The 18830-nt window shown below is 35.6% G+C and overlaps 2 protein-coding genes across 4 annotated transcripts in view; both read left to right on the forward strand.

Moving 5' to 3' along the window:
• Positions 1 to 18830, forward strand: part of LOC127880629 (sugar phosphate exchanger 3-like) — a 251664-nt gene that overhangs the window by 226903 nt on the left and 5931 nt on the right. The window lies entirely within an intron of this gene.
• LOC127880627 (uncharacterized) lies at positions 1976 to 9375 on the forward strand. Its single transcript, XM_052427944.1, has 3 exons — positions 1976 to 2995; positions 3407 to 4416; positions 4617 to 9375. The coding sequence occupies exons 1-3, from the start codon at positions 2664 to 2666 to the stop codon at positions 4961 to 4963; spliced, it is 1689 nt and encodes a 562-aa protein (XP_052283904.1). The 5' UTR covers positions 1976 to 2663; the 3' UTR covers positions 4964 to 9375.

Genomic DNA, 18830 nt, shown 5'->3' on the forward strand with positions numbered 1-18830 from the left:
CCTCCCCCCCCCAAATACCCCCCCCCCCCCTATTTTTTTTTTTTTTTTTTTTTTTAAGATCATCTCACAAATGACCACCATACCCTCACACTATACCCCTCCCCACCCCCACCCCCCACCCCCAATTTTTTTTTTTGAAACGGTAAAAAAACACAAATATTTATTTTTATTACTTTATGTTTGAAATACCGTCCAACCATCGCACCCAAGAATCCCCCCCCCCCCCCCCCCGCCCCCCCCCCCCCCCGAAATTTTTGTTGCATTTTTTTTTTCCGCATTTTTGGAAGATAATGTAATAAATGTCCACACCCCCACACTATACACCCCTCTTCACTCCACCCCTCCCTCCTTTGTGATTGAAATTGAGAGTCCCTTCACCTTTAAAAAGAAAATAGATGAGCGGTCTGCACCCGCAAGGCGGTGCTCTTGTTAACATTTAACACAGCAACTTCATTTTTGGCATGCATGTGTATCTCGTGGAGCTGCACATTTTGAGTGGTGAAAGGGCAAGGTCATCTTTCAAGGTCAAAGGTCAAAATTAAAAGAAATATATTTTCATTTCCATTCAATCTCTTACTTACTTCTCGTGCAGCTGCACATTTTTAGTGGTGAAAAGTCAAGGTCAACCTCTAAGGTCAAAGGTCAAATATCATTGTATTTTTCTTTCCTATAACTTTAAACTTCGTTTAAGTTTTATCATAACTTTGTATGCCCCCGGATCGAAAGATCGGGGGTATATTGTTTTTGGCCTGTCTGTCTGTCTGTCATTCATTGTGTGTGTACCAAAACTTTAACCTTGGTTAAAGTTTTGTCATAACTTTTTGAATATTGAAGATAGCAACTTGATATTTGGCATGCATCATGAAGCTGCACATTTTGAGTGGTGAAAGGTCAAGGTCATCCTTTAAGGTCAAAAGTTAAAAAATGCAATCCAAGGGAAGTTATAAGCTTTAAAAGGGAGATAATTTCTAAACCTGCCAAATGATATATTGAAATTTTATTTCAAAGCGGCGCAATAGGGGGCATTTTGTTTCTGACAAACACATCTCTAGTTTTTTCTACTGATTTATTTTTCTTTCAAAACCGTTTTATATTTATCGCTCATATTTCCTATGCCACGCATAAACTGAGTTATATTGTTCCGAATACACTGCCAATTATGTGTAAATATAATCCCAAGGAGAGAAACTCTATAAGAATTATTTCTTCTGTTTCAATTCTTTTCTGATATCTATTGTATTGTATATTTTGATATATTGTACTTGCCAAAAGAAATAAATATGTTTAAGCTAATCAAGTTCTTAAGTAAAGTGTGAGTTGAACAAAAACTGCACATGAGAACTGTTATAATCATCAACCAATCAATCAAGGAAACTTAGACAAAGTGTGAATTACCACAATTCATAACTGCCAATAACATAAGCATGGTTGTTAAAGGGTTGTTAATTTAGCACAATGAACAAAAAAACAAAAGCAAAATTATCATAGATTCAGAAGAGAATATATTTATTTTATTTTAAGATTTCCGATGGTTTATTATTGAGAAATATCAATGAATTAAAACTGATATTTCATTGTTTCAAACAGTGAAAAATAACAGTGAAAATTATCGATATTTTTCATTGTTTTACTGGAACTTTTTTTTAGATATCTTTGGTTTCCCAATTGTGACCCCCAATTAAAGGCAAATTTTACAAAGGGGGACTACTCTGCATAGATAAAAACATACTGAAGAGCTTCCTTTTAAAATACATGGGGGGTACCCAACGGGGAATTATATTGTTTGGAATGGCAAAAATACAAAAATAATCATTTGTAAGCATAAAATAAAAATAAAATTTGTTGGAGTTAGTGGAATATCGATTTTAATTCAAAGTGATCATAGAAAATGATATTTTCATGAGTGGCGCAGCACACAAGTGAAAATATATTTTTTCTATGATCACTTTGAATTAAAATCGATATTCCACCAAATCCAACAAATATCCTTTATATATTGTAACAAGCAAAATAACACTATGACTAAGAAAACTATTAGATGGTATATGAATGATTATCAATCATTAATATCGGTAAAACTATTAAGCACTTGCTATGCTCATCAATATTTTGGAAACTGGTTGTATCACAGTATTTGAATTTGCTGTGAATTATTTAAACCTCAGTTCAGTTGTGATAGTAACATTCGAATTTGCTATCAAAAGATCACTTGTTCAAATCCTGGGCATTGCAAGATTTTTAAACCACCTTTTTCTTGATTTTATAATTATTTAATGCTATTCCAATATTTTGATATGTGTTGAAATGTAAATCAATTGACATTTATGAAAAATATGAAAATCAGTGAACATGTCCCTTTAACTCAATACATGTATCAAGTTTAACCCATTTTCAGAAAATGGTTTATCATAAACCTGTAATCAGCAAGTCGATTTGTGTACAAGATCTTTTTGTAACTTGACTATGGACTTGTTCTTCAGTGTGTATTTAAAGTGGGTTGAGAGCTTAAAAAGCTTTCATAATTCAGCCTTTTTGTCAGTTTTAAGTTAAGTAACTTGTGCTTTCAGGTTTTGAAAACACTTATTTTATTTGCTTAAAGTAGTCAAAATAATAGTGAATACACAACTTTTAAATCACAGGACAGTTCAAAATACCTTTTGAAAATGGCAACTTCTGTAGATTCAGTTCATAAAAGTTCAGATTCAGTGAAAGATTATTCTTGTGTTGGATGCGTAAGTAAAAATATAGAAAAAAGTGCTGATTTTTTTTGTGAAACATGTTTCAAGTGTTTTTGCGAAAAATGCTTTTATCATCATGATCAAGTATTTGTAAACCATTTGACATATGGAAGAAGAGAAACAAATAAATGGCCTCTTGAAAAGGCAATTGAGGATTTGCTACTGAAATGTGATGTCCACCCTGACAAGAAACTGAAAATGTTCTGCCAGGACCACAGTCAGCTGTGCTGCTCTGATTGTGTTTTACTGAATCACAGGTTAGTGACACTTGGTAATCAAGTTACATGTAATTAAAGTGATCACAGAATCAAAAGTAGGTTGTTATCACTTTCATGGATCACATACTAGTATCTTAATTATATGTAGCAGTTCCATAGTTCAGATGTTTAAAGCATTATAAGAGTTGTTTTATACTTCTATATGTTGATAGTATGATATTTGAGGACATTATTGCTTGACATCTAGAGTACAAAATGGGGCATTCATTGCTTGTAATTCACAATTGAAATGGGTTTTCTTTGGTATTGGACTATTTTGTACTAAATATGGCTCAACATGTTTTGTAAATACTGCTTTTCAATTTTATGTATTCAACCCTTCTTTATATCATAAGTTCAATATATTTTATACGTCTTGATTTTAAATTATGTTTTATTATCATATTTCAGACAGTGTACAAATTTGGCTAAAATTTCGGAATCAGTCAAAAAGCTGTCTGTGGATATGCAGCAGTTGTCAAACAAAATTCAATCAATTATTGCTGATATTAATAAGTTTAAGGTAGTTCAAGAGGGCAGCATTCAGTCCATTGAAGGATTATATGTTGAAGAATTTCAAAGAATCAGAGACCAGCGTAAGAAATTAAATGCTGCTCTTGATGAACTAGAAAATACAACTTTGAAAGAACTGGATGACATTAGGACCACACTGCAAACCTCTCTTAAGAAAGATGTTGACAACTGCAGCAGACTGAAGGATGAACTGCAACAACTAAGTGAAGCTGTACAGGGCCTTTGTGATAAGAGCATTCAAGACATAGAGTTCATAGCCAGCAGGAAATGTCTGGATAAGATACAAGAGTCTGAGAGATATCTGAAGGAGAACCCAGTGAAGGTTCAGAGTTCAATAGTATTCAAGGCAAACATTGACATTGAGCAGTACCTGTCTCAACAGTCAAGTCTTGGGAGGATTGTAGACAGTATGCAGTCTCTGAAACTTAAGATTAATCAAGACCAGGTTTTGACTGTTAAGAGGAAGTGCGAGTATAATGTGAAAATATTGAGTGACACAAGGGCCAATTGCGTTATCAGAGGCATTTGCAGCCTTCCTAGTGGTCATATCATTGTTGCAGATAGCTCTAATAAGAAAGTGAAACTGTTGGACAAGCATTACAATGTGTCCAGTCACTGTGATATGCCTAGTTCTCCAGTGGCCATTTGCCAAATCACAGCAAGTGAAGTGGCTGTGACTCTTGATGAGGCCGGTGTGCAGTTTATGTCTGTAAGCAATGGGCAGCTGGTGAATGGAAGGAAGTTACAGTTACCACATGAGGCTGTTGGCATTGCCCACCATAAAGAAGCATTGTATATCACCGATGGCTTTGCACTCTACCACTACAACCTCACTGGGACACTTGTGAAAAGGCTTTATGAAGATACAGGAGGTAAAAGTTCACGAGGTAAATATATTGTAAATATATTTGAGTATTGAGCACATTGTAAACACATGCATATACCTCCATTTAAACATAAAATATAATCACTACTTTGGATATTTAAATACAAAAGGAATTTTATGAGATGATTGTTAGATGATTTTTAGAATGTTAATGTCTTAAACTCTCATCTGTAAATCCTAAACATGCTCTATGTTTTGTAGTGTGCAAATGTGCATTGAGTCCTGCCGGTGACAGGATCTATGTCATCAACTACGCCCAGAACAAGCTCATCACTCTGACCAAAGATGGCAGCCTGATATCCACCTTCACCGATCCTGAACTACAATGTCCATGGGATGTCCATGTCACTCCTGATGGACAAGTCCTTTGCTGTGCATACAATACTGTATTACAGGTGGATCACAAGGGTAAAAAGAAACTGGCAACTCTGGCTTCACAGAGAGATGGACTTTGCAAACCAGTGTCTGTCTGCTACAACAGCAACATTCACCAGATCATTGTGGGACAATATGCGAACAATAAAATCATTGTCATTGAATTGCAATAGCTCTTCAAATCGATGAAAACATCAATATAAACACGGTTACACATGTAATTTCCAATTTTTCTTTGATTGACATATTTAGTAATATCAGTTTATATATAGGTTAAGAACAGAGCATAATTATACAATTCCTTTTATTATTAACTTTTTAATTATATATGTTTTTAAATGAGTTGTTTTAATGCACCTTACATATTGTACCATTAAAAACAATCATGTATGACAATTTTCTATGTTGATTCTGATTAGTTTTTGTGTGTGGCTTCTTGTCAGGTATTGTTTGTCACTAAACAAATGTTATAATTAATATACATATATTATGTTAAGTGAATGCATATATTCTAAGTATGTTTCATTATCATATAGCAATTATTTAGAGAAAACTATGGTGTTGCTTTTTTAAATAAAAATTATGGTATTTGTGCCATTTTTAGTTCTTTGGCTTTAGCCAATCAATTGTTGAACCACAAATCAGAAACACATCTTGCAGTCGGTTGAGTGTTTATCAAGGGGTAAAAATGCCTGGATGTGGGATGTTGGCAGACAAAATAGATCAGATATTTAATATATAATTTTTAATTCTTAAAATTTATCACTTGAAACTTTTTTTGCGAAGATTTTCTGCTAAGAATTTTTCTAAGACAATTCTTAGTGAATTTTTCTAAGACCATTTTTAGGGACAAAACGTTCTTAGACAATAAAACAAATTTTGTTTCGTAAAACAATTTTATTATTGGCAAAAGAGAGATAACTTTTACAAAAGGTAATATGTTTAGCAAAAGGTTATAAAAGTGAGCTTGGCACATGGTAGCGCATACCCTTACGAATCCAGACAACACTTGTTCAAATAACGGCAACGTCAGTTTGTTTCTTGTTCAACTTTTTATGTCCCCCACTATAGTAGTGGGGGACATATTGTTTTTGCCCTGTTGGTCTGTTGGTCTGTCTGTCTGTTTGCGCCAACTTTAACATTTTGCAATAACTTTTGCTATATTGAAGATAGCAACTTCATATTTGGCATGCATGTGTATCTCATGAAGCTGCACATTTTGAGTGGTGAAAGGTCAAGGTCAAGGTCATCCTTCAAGGTCAGAGGTCAAATATATGTGGCCAAAATCGCTCATTTTATAAATACTTTTGCAATATTGAAGATAGCAACTTGATATTTGGCATGCATGTGTAGCTCATGGAGCTGCACATTTTGAGTGGTGAAAGGTCAAGGTCAGAGGTCAATTATATGTGGCCAAAATCGCTCATTTTATGAATACTTTTGCAATATTGAAGATAGCAACTTGATATTTGGCATGCATGTGCATCTCATGGAGCTGCTCATTTTGAGTGGTGAAAGATCAAGGTCAAGGTCATCCTTCAAGGTCAGAGGTCAAATATATGTGGCCCAAATCGCTTATTTTATGAATACTTTTGCAATATTGAAGATAGAAGGTGAACATCATCCTTCAATGTCTAGGGTCGAAAAAACAAAGTCAAGGGAAGTAATAAGCTTTAAATGGACATAGTTATCTGACCTGCCCACGTATATATTTTTGTTAAATAAATCAAAGTGGCGCAGTAGGCGGCATTGTGTTTCTGACAAACACATTGTGGTAAAAGGTCACGGTCAGGGTCATCCTTATCGGTCTACGGTAAAAAATACAGATTTAAGGGAAGTAATAAGCTTTAAAAAGGGAGAAAAATTTTAAATATTGAACATAGCCACTTTATATATTTGGCATGCATGTGTATCTCATGGAGCTGCACATTTTGAGTGGGGAATCTACAGTCACGGTAGTGGCTTTTAATTATTTGCTACTAAAAATAGAGATTTGTTACAGAAAATTATTTTCAAGGGAAGTAATTTATATAATTATAAATCTCATATATTTCCTTACCAAGAATTGAAGTTCTTTTCACAGTTACTGTACAGATTTATTATTTTGATTATTTATAACCCAAATGATTGATTTTTCAAAGTTTTTTTTAAATGATATAATTATAATTTCTTTGATGTTAATTACATACCTGTGGTCTTATGTCCATAGATACATGATCAACTCTGACTATGATCTCTTTTAAACCACAGGCCTTGGTTGTCAGTGATGTCTGACATGGTCATAATTGACCGTGAGACCCCCCCCCCCCCCCCCCCCCCCTACACCCCCCCGGTTGGATTGGACAAAATCCAAGGGAAGTAATAACCTTTAAAGGGAGATGATTTCTATACCTGCCAAATGATAAATAGAAATTCTATTTCAATGCGGCGCAGTAGGGGGCATTGTGTTTCTGACAAACACATCTCTTGTTTGGTTATCAATTTTTGGTCGGGAAAAGTTTGTAATTCTAACATATTTTTTGTTGCAAAATTTCTTGTTCTCAAAGAAACCACAATGTTTTACTATAGCTACAACTTTAATACAATTTGTCATAAGTGCTGTTTCATACCATTGTAAAATATTGGCATTTCTGTCGAGACTAATGTTGCAATTGATATAATTATGTACCAGTAATAAGAACAAATGTGCTTGATCAAATAATATGAAATTATTGTTAAAGGGACCTTTTCACAGATTTTGGCATGTTTTGAAGTTTGTCATTAAATGCTTTAAATTGATAAATGTAAACATTTTATACTTTATATACGCAATGCTTGTAGTGTCACAAAATATAACAACAGAACTCTTCAAATTATCCAATCATTTTGTGTTTTAAATGCTTAATAATTTTCAGGCTTTAAATCATGAAAAGATGCATATAATGGATGGTAAATGTTCAGTATTGCTGTCTCCTGGCAAATATCATAACAACAACGAAAGTTTGCAAATCTGATTTTTTTTCAATTTTGTCAATTTACCGAAACGTGAAAAGGTCCCTTTAAAGCATTTACATTCCAAATACTTGATTTGTTTCTGTATGTTGTCTTTATATTGGATGGACAAAAAAAAATTACAACCGGTACTATAATCTGACTGTGATAAATTATTGTTTAATGAATAACATGTTGTTTTTTATTTTAAATGTACTGACATGTGTTTTAAAATGCAATTTATGTAATGGTGCAAGTTTATCGTGTGTAAGAAAATTCGTGTCTCTGCCATTGCTTTGCCATATATTCTATTTACATATTCTCAAACATATTCATTTTTAAAAGACTTTTGCTGTCATATTGAATTACTATTAGTTAAGTATATGAATTTCGAATAAAAATTAAAGAAAGTTTATGCATTCATAAAAAAATGTTTTTCCTAAGCAACAACAAATGATAAGAAAATATGTACGAGGTCAAAGAATTAAACTTTTAGTTTAGTAAGAACAAACCCAACTTGTTGCGAATCTTATTTCAAGACCTGCATTATAAGTAAATACTTTTAATTATATCACATTTTTCTATCTTTATATGGCTGATTTAAAAATATAAAACTGTTGTACATCAAAACCATCTTGTATGGATTTTAAAAAAAGATTCGCATTCATTTTAATTGCTTTATTTTTTACTAAAATTGGTTAGCTTGTATGCTTATATATGTAAATTATTTGAATATTTCTTTATTTCCCTTACAATTCTACAACGAAGCCTCAGAATACTTGAGTGATATTATGGTCATTTTTTACTGTTGAATTGAGCTTAAAAGAATTATCAGGTCAAAAGAGTAAGTTAAAATGTGGTAACTGACCAATTATCTGCAAACATATTGCTACCAGTTGTTTATAAAAAATATATATTATATTCGATATTTTACATGACTGGATAGTCCTCTCAGCCGAAATGATCCGTAAAAAAAAATAGTGTCTTTGTGTCGTATGAACGAATCTGCACTAAAACGAAATTTAAATTCACATAGTAAATCGAATCATTTCTGTCGTCAGTTATCAAAACGAAAATACATTATTTTTCTCTTTCCGGGATATTGTTTTAGTATGTTGATGCTGCATTAACAAATATAAGTTTATATGAAGTGAAAACACCAAAATATAAACAACGGTTGCGATAGACACCTATAAACTGTTAGATGCCTATAATATCACTTTAAACAGGATTAAGTTTGAAAGGCTTCATTTCCAACCCTAAGTTACTGATGAGCAGCAAACAGCATATAACCTGAACAGACTGCGAGTTACTCGCAGGCTGTTCTAGTTTTATGCTGGTTCCTTTTTCACTTTGTTTTGTATGGGGGAAAGGGATATATTCTGTCATTTATTCTGCAAAAAAAACCTGTACTTGTTAAAAAAACATTCTGCATAAGGATGCAGTTTATAAAGATTGCATAATATATGTAATTGATTTGTTCTTGCCAAAATGTTATCTTCCAACATTTGAACCATATCTTACATGAATATATGAGTCTTCCATGTCATAGAATATTGTGTTATATTTTATGTACTTGCATCTTACAGCCAATTAAAATCTTTTTAAAGCTTGAGATATTTGTATCATTTTATAATAATGTAACAATCGTGGAAAGTTTTTCTGTGAAATACAAATTGCTTATATAAAGTATAAAATAAATCACTCGTTGCATGAGCACGGATGGCCGAGCGATCTACGCGATAGACTTTTACTCCAAGGGTCAGTGGTTCGAGCCCAGTTGAGGGTTCCTTTTTTATGTCCCCTAGTCTATACTGGGGGACATATTGTTTTTGCCATGTGTGTTGGTTTGTTGCTTTGTTTGCATCAAACTTTAACATTGGCCATAACTTTTGCAATATTGAAGAATAATTAGATAGCAAATTGATATTTGGCATGCATGTGTATCTCATGGAGCTGCACATTTTGAGTGGTGAAAGGTCAAGGTCATCCTTCACAAGGTCAAGGTCATCCTACAATGTCAAACATCATATAGGGGGACATTGTGTTTCACAAACACATCTTGTTAACTATAAAAATTAGTTAAGTCTGTAAAAAACATTAAGATTTTTAAGCAATCATATCTAATGACATTTGAAAAAATTAAATGTTTCATTTATGCCATCATTCCAATAAATTCCAATAAATATGTTCCTAACATTTTTTTGCTAATTTGTTGCATAATTAGTTACGTGGTTTTAAAAGCGTGGGGATATTGTGGTTATCTCCGCCGTCTGTCCGTCCATCCTGACCACTATCTCCTCCTACACTATTAGCACTAGAATCTTGAAACTTAAACTTATGGTAGCTATGAGCATATGTGCGACAGTGCACTATTTGGAATTTTGATCTGACCCTGGGTCAAAAGTTATGGGTGTTGGGATGGGGCTGGGTCAGAGATTTTCACTCATTTTTTTAGGTTATTTTACATTAACTTCTTCATTTCTACACCGATTCAATTCCAATTGTTACTGAACTTCTCTTATGACAACACGGTCAATCTCAACTATGCATGGCCTCATAAACCACCCCGGGGCCCCACCAACATGGGCGTTGCCCTCCCAAAATTGCCTTTTAATATAACATCTATGGGGCGTGGGAATGTGCTTAGGCCTCTGTCGCGCCATTTCTAGTTTTACAAAGTGAATCTGATTGTATTCGATTTTGAGATAACATACTTTTTCAATTTATTTATTAAGGAGTATGTTACTTTTAATACTTTTCACGGATATATAATTGTATTGTTTCTTGCAGAAGACTGTCTTGTTTGTTAAACTTTGTTACAGCAAAAATTTACCTTGCAATTTTGGGTGGCAAGAGAGGGGGTCAAATTAAAGTATTTGATATTAATCTGCAAATCATTTTGCATATTATTTAAAACTATTTTAATAATTTGAATAAGGATTACAAACTTCAGAAGGTATGCTACAAAATATAGCATGCATGTAATTTTTGGCTTATCTAACATAGTTGGTAAATATAACAACAACAACGAATTGTTCCTTTTTGATATGATTTAAAACTATTTTAATAATTTGATTAAGTGTGTATTTAAAGTGGGTTCCTTTTTGATTAAATGAAAATGAAGCCATTTTTACAGTTTAGTGAATAGTAACAAAACAAGAAAAACAAATATATAACTTTGACCTTAGTTTCCAAATGATAAGATCGTTTAGTCTCGTAAATAGTAATGATGTAATGATAACGTTAATTAAAACAAGAGCATAAATAAATTTCAAGCCAATCAGATTTAACATTAACATCAGGGCATTTACTTGCTCGCAAAATACCAAGCTCCTTCTGATTCTCGATTGATAAAGAATGCTTTGCAATATTTCACCACTTCTTGTTTCATTTATGTGCACTTTTCTTTTTGATAGCCATTTAGATTTTCATTCAGTCAATTGTTCCTTTAATACATGTTTTTACGTCAGCAGAACTTCCCTGTATCTCGCCAATGGACATTCAATGCCATCGGCGCTCTCATAGGTGTGCCTTTGATAGGCTTATGGAGTCATTATAGTACAAAACTAATGTCCTAGAAGAACAATACTCTTGAATTCAATACAATTTTAAAGTTAGTTTTGACAAATTAACTACATTAGGCTTACATTTTTAGTGTGGTCAAAATATAACCCACTGACGTTTACCACCTAAGGATATACAATTGTCTCCACTTTTGTGATGGCCTTTTTTCTGTTATGCCATGTCTGTCATCAACATTTTGCCTTATTAACACTATACAGGTTGTCCAATCTTCAAGAAAGTAGGTCAGAAGGTTTGTACCAATGATGTTTTGGCTGAGTTTGGCCCTCTTGTATTCAAATGTGCAGGTTACTTGGTCAGAACATTTGTTCTAATTATTTCTCATCTGATTTGAAAAAAGGTTCAGGTTTGTTGAAAAGTATGTCCACAAGGGGCGTGGCAGTTTTCTGAATTTGGGTAACATTTTAATCCAATCATCCTGGGTCTTGTCCAGAAGTTTTTTCTAATGATATTTAGGCCCAGTTTGAATAACATGGCCATCAATCTCAAATGAAGTTGATGATTGATGAAGAAGATTATGATGATGATGATGATGTTGAAGGTGATGATGATGATGATGATGATCATGATGACAATGATGATGATGAGGAGGAGGAGGAGGATATAAATTAATCTAGGGTTTAAATATATACATATACATAGTTCTGTGTTGGAAATGTTTTTTAATTAGCACAAGATTGTCAATAAATCTGCCATGAAATGAAATATTTTTTTCTCATAAAGTTTTCAACATTTTATTCTCACAACTCATTGCAACTGATGACAATCTGTCTGCATCATCTGTGTTTTGCATGTAATTTATTAAAGTCAAGTTACAACTCTAAAATATAAAGAGATTTATCTCATCATAGACATCTTTTTAGATGATCTTTTGGGGCCATGGCATGTCCACCTTAAACATTTTACATTGCAAACACTGTAGGACAATAATATTGGCTAATCTTCTTGAAAGTAGGTCAGAACAATTTATATTAAATTTTGTTTATGTGATATGTTGACTGTGTTCTTTACTTGTCGTGCGGGTTGAAAAACTAGGTCAGTACATCAATTTTTAGCCGGATTTTTTTCGAAAAAATCTCGGCTTATAGATTGATGTTGTCGGGCGGGCGGGCGGGCGGGGTGGCGGCGTGCTCGAAAATGTTAAAGTTCTTATTTCATGGTATAACTTTGGTATGCTTGGACCTAGAGTCTTCAAACTTGACATGAAGGTTGGCCAGGATTAACAGATGACCACTGGTCATTTCAAGGTCATTCATTTGAAGGTCAAGGTCACTGTGACCTTCAATATAAAAAATGTTAAAGTTCTTATAACTTTGGTATGCTTGGACCTAGAGTCTTGAAACTTGACATGAAGGTTGGCCATAACTAGTTAGTAACCACTGGTCATTTCAAGGTCATTCATTTGAAGGTCAAGGTCACTGTGACCTTGAATGTAAAAATGTTAAAGTTCTTATTTCATGGTATAACTTTGGTATGCTTGGACCTAGAGTCTTCAAACTTGACATGAAGGTTGGCCAGGATTAACAGATGACCACTGGTCATTTCAAGGTCATTCATTTGAAGGTGAAGGTCACTGTGACCTTCAATATAAAAATGTTAAAGTTGTTATAACTTTGGTATGCTTGGACCTAGAGTCTTGAAACTTGACATGAAGGTTGGCCAGAACTAGTAAGTAACCACTGGACATTTCAAGGTCATTCATTTGAAGGTCAAGGTCACTGTGACCTTGAATGTAAAAATGTTAAAGTTGTTATAACTTTGGTATGCTTGGACCTAGAGTCTTGAAACTTGACATGAAGGTTGGCCAGAACTAGTAAGTAACCACTGGACATTTCAAGGTCATTCATTTGAAGGTCAAGGTCACTGTGACCTTGAATGTAAAAATGTTAAAGTTCTTATTTCATGTTATAACTTTGGTATGCTTGTACCTAGAGTCTTCAAACTTGAAATAAAGATTGGCCAGTACTAGAAGATGACCACTGGTCATTTCAATGTCATTCATTTGAAGGTCAAGGTCACTGTGACCTTCAATGTTAAAATGTTAAAATTGTTATAACTTTGGTATGCTTGGACCTAGAATCTCAAACTTGACGTAAAGGTTTGCAAGCACACTTAGATGACCACTGGTCATTTCAAGGTCATTCATTTCAATGTCATTCATTTGAAGGTCAAGGTCACTGTGAACTTAAATGTTAAAATGTTAAAATTGTTGTAACTTTGGTATGCTTGGACCTAGAATCTCAAACTTTGCTCATGCCTTGAAAAGTACTTACATTTCATTTTGACCTTTGAACAATATTTCAGTAATTTAAGTATTGCATTGACAAAAACACGAAAGGTACTTTCCTGTCATTTAAATCAAAAATCCGGCTTCAATGCGGTCATCTCCGACCGCGGAACTCTTGTAAATACATTTATAACACTTTGGAAGTCAAATTTTTTTGCCGAATCATTATGAAACTTGCAAAGGAAATTATTTTGTTCTCATGAGGTTCATGTGGAGTTTGAAAATGGTTCCAGTCGGTTAAAAACATTACTGCCAGGGGGTGGGGGCAGTATTTCTTGTATGACTAGAAGTGAAACATCATGAAAATGAAAAAAATCACACTTTTACCCATTGTCATCATGCAAGCCGCTCAGAACTTTAGTTTTTTTATTATCATAAATTTCTTAGGAGAGTTAAAACATTTTCCTATGAAAACCCTGGCTGACAAGAGGTGATGCAGTTTTCTTGGTATTTCATAACATTATGTGTACCAGACTTTTTTTTATGATTTCAAAACAATTGACCAATCAGAAGCCTTTTTTGTCTAACTATCAAACTTGGGCAAAACTTTGGTTCTAATAATGTCACTGCTCACATAATATCTTTGTTTTTGCGGTTATCCCATTGACTATATAACGTCATGCTACGAATTTTTGTAAGGAGGGGGGGGGGGGGGCTGTAATCTTGTGATCCCACTAAGAAAATTAGTAGGGAGTAAAGTTGAGATAATAATTATTATTAGAGTGAATATAAATACGAAATATTCAATGCTAATAACTTTCTTGCTGATATAGCTGGAAAGTGAGCAGCATTAAAAAAATAAATAAAAGTAATTAAGTGTATAAAACTGCAAAATTATACCTGTCACAGCATGGACGTCACCATCATGACTATTACATGAATACCCCCTCTGTGATTGAATCCATTCCCAAATTTTATATACTGGGGGGTGGAGATACATGTCTTACATTTTACAAACATCTCTTTGGGAGATTCTACTTTACACAGCATTTTTGGTTTTTGTCTAGCAAAGTGAACAAAAAGAAAAATACACAATAATGACAAAATAGGATGTCATGACAAAAATATTTAAAGGGAACTTTTCACAGATTTTGGCATGTCTTGGAGTTTAACATTAAATGCTTTAAATTGTCTCAATTTAAGCATTTGAACTTAATAGTTCTAATAAAAACCAAGAATACAATTAAAGAAAGAACAAAAGTTATCCTCAATTGGACTCGAACCACTGACCCTTGGAGTAAAAGTCTAGCACCTAAAACACTCGGCCATGCGTGCTGACACAGTGAGTGTTTTTTTTTTATCCTTTATATAAGCAATCTTTGTTATGTCACAAAATGTAACGATAACAACAGAACTCACCAAATAATTCAAATTTTTTGTTTTTTTAACGCATTGCAATTTTCAGATTTGTAAATTGTCAAAAGATGAATATTAATATGGATATTTTAGAACATGGTAAATGTTCAGTATTACTGTTTCCTCGCAAATATCATAAATACAACGTCTGTCAATCTGGCATTTCATTTTCTTGACTTTTTTTTCTAAACGCTCTCAGATATGGACCTCATATTTTGTGTGCAAGTCTACCTACATGACTAACAGATGCAGTGTTAGCTTCATTCCAGCCCATTGAATTGTGGCGAAGTTATGGGCATTGGACATAGAAATCTATGATAAGTGTTTTTCAGTTTTTTACGAAACGCTTTAAGATTTTAACTGATTTTTGGATGTGGGTCTACGTACATAACATACAGATGAAGTGTGTTTTCGTTCTGGTTCATTTATTTTTGGCAAAGTGATGGGCCTTGGACTTTGAAATTTTTTCTATAATAGCTTCTGCGTTGCTTCAAAACGCAGTAGGGAACATTGTGTTTCACAAACACAGCTCTTGTTTGATAAGTGCAGCAATATCTGCAGACCTTGGTAGGTATTTGATCAGTGCAGCAATATCTGCTGACCTTAGTAGGTATCTGATCAGTGCAGCGATATCTGCAGACCTTGGTAGGTATTTGATCAGTGCATCAATATCTGCAGGCCGTGGTAGGTATTTGATCAGTGCTGCAATATCTGCTGACCTTGGTAGGTATCTGATCAGTGCAGCAATATCTGTAGACCTTGGTAGGTATCTGATCAGTGCAGCAATATCTGCTGACCTTGGTAGGTATCTGATCAGTGCAGCAATATCTGCAGACCTTGGTAGGTATCTGATCAGTGCAGCAATATCTGCAGACCTTGGTAGGTATCTGATTAGTGCAGCAATATCTGCAGACCTCGGTAGGTATCTGATCAGTGCAGCAATATCTGCTGACCTTGGTAGGTATCTGATCAGTGCAGCAATATCTGCTGACCTTGGTAGGTATCTGATCAGTGCAGCATTATCTGCTGACCTTGGTAGGTATCTGATAAGTGCAGCAATATCTGCAGACCATGGTAGGTTTCTGATCAGTGCAGCAATATCTGCTGACCTTGGTAGGTTTCTGATCAGTGCAGCAATTTCTGCAGGCCGTGGTAGGTTTCTGATCAGTGCAGCAATATCTGCAGATCTTGGTAGGTATATGAACAGTGCAGCAATATGTGCAGACCTTGGTAGGTATCTGATCAGTTCAGCATTGTCTGCAGACCTTGGTAGGTATTTGATCAGTGCAGCAATATCTGCATACCTTGGTAGGTATCTGATCAGTGCTGCAATATCTGCAGACCTTGGTAGGTATCTGATCAGTGCAGCAATATCTGCAGACCTTGGTAGGTATCTGATCAGTGCTGCAATATCTGCAGATCTTGGTAGGTATCTGATCAGTGCAGCAATATCTGCAGACCTTGGTAGGTATCTGATCAGTGCAGCAATATCTGCTGACCTTGGTAGGTATCTGATCAGTGCAGCAATATCTGCAGACCTTGGTAGGTACCTGATCAGTGCAGCAATATCTGCTTACCTTGGTAGGTATCGGATCAGTGCAGCAATATCTGCTGACCTTGGTAGGTATCTGATCAGTGCAGCGATATCTGCTGACCTTGGTAGGTATCTGATCAGTGCAGCAATATCTGCTGACCTTGGTAGGTATCTGATCAGTGCAGTGATATCTGCTGACCTTGGTAGGTATCTGATCAGTGCAGCAATATCTGCAGACCTTGGTAGATATCTGATCAGTGCAGCAATATCTGCAGACCTTGGTAGGTCTCTGATCAGTGCATCAATATCTGCAGACCTTGGTAGGTATCTGATCAGTGCAGCAATTTCTGCAGACCTTGGTAGGTATCTGATCAGTGCAGCAATATCTGCAGACCTTAGTAGGTATCTGACCAGTGAGGATATATCTGAAGACCTTGGTAGGTATTTGATCAGGGGGCAATATCTGCAGACCTTGGTAGGTATCTGATCAGTGCAGCAATATCTGGAGACCTTGGTAGGTATTTGATCATTGCTGCAATATCTGCAGACCTTGGTAGGTATCTGATCAGTGCAGCAATATCTGCAGACCTAGGTAGGTATCTGATCAGTGCTGCAATATTTGCAGACCTATGTAGGTATTTGATCAGTGCAGCAATATCTGCAGACCTTGGTAGGTATCTGATCAGTGCAGCATTATCTGCTGACCTCTGTAGGTATCTTATCAGTGCAGCAATATCTGCAGACCTTGGTAGGTATCTGATCAGTGCAGCAATATCTGCTGACCTTGGTAGGTATCTGATCAGTGCAGCAATATGTGCTGAGCTTGGTAGGTATCTGATTAGTGCATCAATATCTGCAGACCTTGGTAGGTATCTGATAAGTGCTGCAATATCTGCTGACCTTGGTAGGTATCTGATCAGTGCAGCAATATCTGCTGACCTCGGTAGGTATCTGATCAGTGCAGTAATATCTGCTGACCTAGGTAGATATTTGATCAGTGCTGCAATATCTGCTGACCTTGGTAGGTATTTGATCAGTGCAGCGATATCTGCTGACCTTGGTAGGAATCTGATCAGTGCAGCAATATGTGCAGACCTTGGTAGGTATCTGATCAGTGCAGCAATATCTGCTGACCTTGGTAGGTATCTGATCGTTGCAGCAATATCTGCTGACCTTGGTAGGTATCTGATCAGTGCAGAAATATCTGCAGACCCTGGTAGGTATCTGATCAGTTCAGCAATATCTGCTGACCTTGGTAGGTATCTGATCAGTGCAGCAATATCTGCCGACCTTGGTAGGTATCTGATCAGTGCTGCAATATCTGCAGATCTTGGTAGGTATTTGATCAGTGCTGCAATATCTGCTGACCTTGGTAGGTATTTGATCAGTGCAGCAATATCTGCTGACCTTGGTAGGTATTTGATCAGTGCTGCAATATCTGCTGACCTTGGTAGGTATCTGATCAGTGCAGCAATATCTGCAGACCTTGGTAGGTATCTGATTAGTGCAGCAATATCTGCTGACCTTGGTAGGTATCTGATTAGTGCAGCAATATCTGCAGACCTTGGTAGGTATCTGATCAGTGCAGAAATATCTGCAGACCTTGGTAGGTATCTGATTAGTGCAGCAATATCTGCTGACCTTGGTAGGTATCTGATCAGTGCAGCAATATCTGCAGACCTTGGTAGGTATCTGATCAGTGCAGCAATATCTGCTGACCTTGGTAGGTATCTGATCAGTGCAGCAATATCTGCTGACCTTGGTAGGTATCTGATCAGTGCAGCAATATCTGCAGACCTTGGTAGGTATCTGATCAGTGCAGCAATATCTGCAGACCTTGGTAGGTATCTGATCAGTGCAGCAATATCTGCAAACCTTGGTAGGTATTTGATCAGTGCAGCAATATCTGCTGACCTTGGTAGGTATCTGATCAGTGCAGCAATATCTGCTGACCTTGGTAGGTATCTGATTAGTGCAGCAATATCTGCAGACCTCGGTAGGTATTTGATCAGTGCAGCAATATCTGCTGACCTTGGTAGGTATCTGATCAGTGCAGTAATATCTGCTGACCTTGGTAGGTATCTGATCAGTGCAGCGATATCTGCTGACCTTGGTAGATATCTGATCAGTGCAGCAATATCTGCAGACCTTGGTAGGTATCTGATCAGTGCAGTAATATCTGCCGACCTTGGTAGGTATTTGATCAGTGCAGCAATATCTGCTGACCTTGGTAGGTATCTGATCAGTGCAGCAATATCTGCTGACCTTGGTAGGTATCTGATCAGTGCAGCAATATCTGCAGACCTTG

Source organism: Dreissena polymorpha, chromosome 5 (genome assembly GCF_020536995.1).
Source record: "Dreissena polymorpha isolate Duluth1 chromosome 5, UMN_Dpol_1.0, whole genome shotgun sequence".
NCBI classification, from domain to species: domain Eukaryota; kingdom Metazoa; phylum Mollusca; class Bivalvia; order Myida; family Dreissenidae; genus Dreissena; species Dreissena polymorpha.